This window comes from Orycteropus afer, unplaced genomic scaffold, assembly GCF_000298275.1.
Source record: "Orycteropus afer afer isolate SDZICR_OR568_19922 unplaced genomic scaffold, OryAfe1.0 scaffold00470, whole genome shotgun sequence".
NCBI classification, from domain to species: domain Eukaryota; kingdom Metazoa; phylum Chordata; class Mammalia; order Tubulidentata; family Orycteropodidae; genus Orycteropus; species Orycteropus afer.
In genome coordinates, this window is record NW_006922057.1 from 2,036,034 (window position 1) to 2,041,426 (window position 5,393).

At 43.8% G+C, this 5,393-nt stretch overlaps 1 protein-coding gene across 1 annotated transcript in view; it reads right to left on the reverse strand.

Annotated features, from left to right (window-relative positions):
- Positions 1-5,393, reverse strand: part of PDILT (protein disulfide isomerase like, testis expressed) — a 53,177-nt gene that overhangs the window by 33,343 nt on the left and 14,441 nt on the right. The window contains exon 3 of the mRNA XM_007954732.2: positions 760-893. Within this exon, the coding sequence (XP_007952923.1) occupies positions 760-893 (134 nt within the window). The remainder of the gene's footprint in view (positions 1-759; positions 894-5,393) is intronic.

A 5,393-nucleotide genomic window follows, 5' to 3' on the forward strand; every position in this document is an offset into this window, starting at 1 on the left:
AAAAAAAAGAAAAAAAAAAAAGAAAAAAACTGGGAGAAAAAACACTGTCAGAGAATGGAAAGGGGAGACTCAGACTCTATCCATGTATAAATGCAACTTGAATGTTCTCACTTCCACTGAGAGAAGTATCATTGAAGTTACACCAAAGGAGTTAAAACACAAAAGAAACTCATTCTCCAAAAGCAAAAAATAATTTGTGTATCAGTACATAAGATGAAATCAATAAAAAATATCATGAGACATTTCATTAGCATATCTAAGTAATTACATCCTTCTCCAAACAGTTTTCCCTGCTGCACCTATGATGAGGGCTAGTGTATTTTCAAATGGCAACATGTTTATAATATGTTCTGGATTTCAATGTATGGGGATGATTGGAAAGAGGTTAGGGAGAGAGATTAACCTGGCCCAAGCATGGTTCGTGGCTATCAGAATCATAGAAAGCAAAGGCCTCCCTCTATTCAGTGATGTCCTAAATGGACCCCAGATAGATCAGTGTTACTGTCAGAACCAATTAAATAATTATACCAGCGGCTGCTCCTCTCTCTCGATTCCTGTCCACCTTTCCAGCCAGCTTCTTCTGCCACTTCAGCTTTACTTTTCTGCTCTATATTTTTAACCCTTCAGCTCCCTCAGAAAACCAGCTCATTGGATGGGGAAGAATGGGCATGGATTTAACCCAAGTAGAAGAACACCTCTCACTTCACCCTACTAGACAAGCCAAAAGCTTCCCCCCACCCCATCTCTTGATCCCAGTACCTGGAAGAAGCCAATGATGACCAAAGGTCTGGATTTCACAAACTCTGCCACCTGCTGGGTGTTGTTGAACAAAAATGCTTTCTTGCTAATTTGTCTTCTCAACCACACCACCAAGGCAGCAGATTCAACCACATCTAGAAAGACATGCACACAGAAGTTTCTTCTTGAACCAAGGCAAAGCCCATCTTCCTCTTGTTTAGTGAGTGTAAGTATCTTATCTTGGGCTCCCATCCCCTTGAAGGTCAACTTCAGTTCTTCCACCTGCCCCAAGCCCCAGTACAATATTAAGAACTGCAACTAAACCTTATTGAGCCCTTACCAAAGACCAGGCTCTGTGCTGCGAGTTTTATACATATTCAATTCTCACAACAACTCTATAAAACACATACTCTTATTCTCCCCATTTTACATGCAAGGAAACAGATTCAACTTGCCAAAAGCCATCCAACTGGTAAACCTGAGACTCAACCAGGAGGAAACATTTCCAGCTTTGTTTTCTTATCTACCCTCCAAGATCACAATTAATATTAATATTAGTAAACTCTTGGGAGTTCTTGTGGTGTAGTGCCTAAGGCATTTGACTGCTATCCAGAAGGCTGGCTGTTCAAAACCACCAGCCACTCCTCGGAAGGAAGATTGGGCAATCTACTTCCTTAGAGATACTGCTTCAGAAACCCAAGGAGGAGTCACTATGAGTCAAATCGACTCTACCACAGTGAGTTTTGTTTGTTTGTTTGTTTAGTAAAATCTAAATAAAGAGTCCAGGTAAGCTCTTTGTCCTGAGTACAATCCCATTATCCCTCTGTGCATGCAATGGCTCAGCTGAGACACAAATCTGCTTTAAGATTATGGAATCCCAATTTGCATTTTTCAGGTATCCTATGGGAGGCAGCAGACATACAATTGTCTTAGCTTCTAAAATTGGGGCACATATATCATCTGGAGAGACATAATGGTGTGCTAGAATTTACATAAGGCTACGGATGAATGTGTGTTTCCCCAGATCATCAATCTCACATGATGACAGGTAATGTAAAATATTACTCTATATTAAAGCCTGCTAAAGAATAAAATGGAACATGTTAATGAGCTTATATGATAAAACAGTATGTTTTTATATAGCTATGTTTGTTGTGAGTAGATTTGGACTACATCCACAGACCTTTCTTCATACATTGTCTCATTCATTCCTTCATTCACTCATTCAATTGACAAGTAAGCATGGAGTTCTATTACATTATCAGGTGCTGTGCTCAGTGCTGGGGCTGATGGGAAGAAACAGACACCTTACCACTCTCCCACAACTCTCAATCTGTTCAGGGAAACAATCACCAAGTTAGTACACAAACAAGGGTATGATCACACCCAAGCTAAGCATTCTAAAGTAAATTTCTATGAGCCTGTAGCAAAAATACCCAATCCACACTGTGAGGTCAGGGAGGGCTTCCTGGAGGAGATCACATATGAGTTGAAAACTGAAGGATGTGCAGGAGTTAGCCTGGAGGCAAAAAGGAGAGGGAAGGGCTTCCAGACAGAGAAAACAGCCTGTGCAAAGGCACTGCAGCAGAGTATTCTCCTACCACCCTATTTCAGTTACCCACCATGTCCAACTGGTCTCTGTTTTATGACCTGCTTTAGTGTCTTTACTGAATTTCTCACTTTGTGAAATTATTGTTTTTTGCAAACTTGCTTCATGTGAGCTCATGGTAGCTCCTATAGTGCCTAGCTAATACTAGGCGCCCCAGAAGCAATTACAGGATGAATGACTGAGGGGAATGAATGATTAGCTCATCTTGCCCTGAGGGAACTTGATTTGGAACCATCTTCTCTGGGATGGATGAATTTGTTTGGCCCCTCTGAAGCTCACAGGACTGAGGGAGCTCTGAAGTTGGCAAATACTTTGTTTCTGAGTGCTTGCCCTTGCTGGGCATGGGGCCTCCCCTGGCACCTGGCTCTGAGCCAGAGGACAGGGTGACAACTGAGGCGTGAACACTGTGTCAATAATTAACTGGGGCCAGCGCTTGGCTGCCTATTTGCAGGCACAGGCTGTGAATGCATCATTAATAGAGGCCCCAGAGGCAACCCAGTCTCCCTCCCTCCAGGGAGGCAGCCAAAGCCAAGTCTCCCACATTAGTCGTTGGAGATTAGAGGAGAACGGGCTGGGCTTTGACCTGGCAAGGACTAAGTGCCCGCTTCTCCCGAGGAAACTTTCAGTTCAAGTGACATTGCAAGAGTCATGTCAAGTACATCTCCCTTCTTCGCTCAAAGCAGCCCTGCCCAGGAGGCAGAGCTATTGGCATTATTCATCCTGCTTAGAGAATGAGAAACTGGAACGTTGAGTCTAAAAGCCTTGCTCCAGTTCCCACAGCGAGTGCAAGCAAATGTTTGTCCCAAACCCCAGGCATCCTAGGTCCTAGGCCAGGCTCCAGCCTGGCGTCCCATTGCCTCTTTCCCTAGCTGAGTAATACTGAAGAAGAAGGGGGACAGATAGGCAGTCCCACTGATACACAGCCTGGACTGTTGCTCCCATGATTTCCTGCAGCCTATCCTTGCAATTCCATTCCATTCAAACTCAGTAACTATTAAGTACCTACAATGTCCCAGGCACTGGACTAGGATTAGAAAACAATTAAAAAAAAGTTATCATGGAGATGCCTTTAATTGATGGCAATCCTGTGTGTGTCAGAATAGAACTATGCTCCATGGGGTTTTTAATGGTTGATTTTTCAGAAACAGATCACTAGGCATTTTTTCAAAAGCACCCCTGGGTGAACTCAGACCTCCAACTTATCAGTTAGAAGATGAGCACCATCCAGGGACTCCAGGCGCTGGACTAGGATTAAGCAAATATAATAGTTTAATAATAATGATGACCACAGCTGCCATTTACTTACAGTATAGAACAGTGCAGGGCAGGGGTAGCCAACTCTAGCTGGTGGGCCAAATCTGGCCGTCCAACAACTTGATTTTATAAAGTTTTATTGGATCAAAGCCAGGCCTACTCATTTACATATAGCTGCGGCTGATCCAAGGGAGACAGATGGGCAGTCTGCTCCTATAAAGATTTACAGCCTTGGCAACCCTGTGGGGGCAGTTCTACTCTATCCTATAGGATCACTATGAGTTACAGTCAACTTGACAGCTGTTGCTGTTGTATGAAAGCCCTATCCCCTTGCTGTCAAGTTATGACTGACCGGCTGGTCTATAAAGCCTAAAATATTCATTATCTTCCCCTTCTACAGAAAACATTTGCCAAGCTTACTGCTTACTAGTCAGAAGGCCTTGAGCAAGTTATTCTGCCTCTCTGTGACTCAATTTCCCCATATGTTAAACAGGGATGGAAAGTAGCACCTCCCCTCCCACGTGGGTTGTTGTAACATGTGAAAAGGGCCTAGAACAATGCCCAGAACATAGGTATGTGCATGTGTTTGTCAGGTCCTGTGCTCTGCAAACATTTTTCTATCTTTCCAGTAATCCTAGGGTGGAAATACTTTCATCATCCCCATTTTACAGATGAGGAATTCAAGGTGCAAAAAGAAATCATTTTTCCTCAGGCATATTGTGAGAGTTTGACTTTGGGGTGGTATCCACCAGTTTTGTTAGCCTTTTTGAAGTGAAAAACACAAACCCATTGCCTTTGAGTCAATTCCAACTTAAGTGACCCTATAGGACAGAGTAGAACAGCTCCATAGGGTTTCCAAGGCTCTAGATCTTTACAGAAGCAGACTGCCTCATCTTTCTCCCATGGTGTGGCTGATGGGTTCGAACTACCATCCTTTTGATTAACAGGCAAGAGCTTAACTACTTTACCACCAGGGCTCTTTAGTATTTTCAGAGGACCCAGAAATGGCCATAAGGTCCCTGCCCGCGTGGTGGCCTCATTCCACGGAGCAGAAAAATGAACAATACATGCAATTCTGCAAGATGAGGACCTTTATGGGGGAAACACAGTTGCTACAGGATCAGAGAGAAGGGGCAATGAGAGGAGACTTCCTGGAGGAGGTGAGGATGAAGCTTCTTGCATGGCAGAGGAAATCTCAGGTATTGGTTCCCACCACAAAGGGAGTTCAGAGACCAAAGGCCTAGCAGAGCTGCTTTTTTTTTTTTTTTTTTTTAAGTTTTATTGTGATTTTGGTGAAAGTTTACATAGCAAATTCATCTTCCATACATTAATTCACATACACTCTGTCTCAGGACATTGAATGCAATCTCCCACAATGCAACAGCTCCCCTCCCACTTCCTCCCCATAGTTACACCTCTTCCCTGTGTCCTTCCCTCCCATGCACTCCTGCTCCCTGAGCTGTCGCCCTGTGCGTACACAGCCTGTCTATTCTCCCATAATTAATCTCTCCAAGGAGTGTTTATCTCCCTAATGTAAATGTTCCGCTCTTATGCCTGTCCTTTCTTTGGCTGGAAGCCACTGGAGTGGGTTCAATTCCAGACCTGAAGGGCAGCTAGGGGCCATAGTCTCAGTGGTTCCATCAGGCTCTATCAGACCAGCAAATCTGGTCTTTTTTTTTTTTCCAATGATTTTGAGTTTTGTTCCACATTGTTCTCCATCTCTATCCAGGATCTCCTACATAGATCCCCCTCCAAGTGGTTGACAGTGGTAGCCGGGCACCATCTTGTTCTT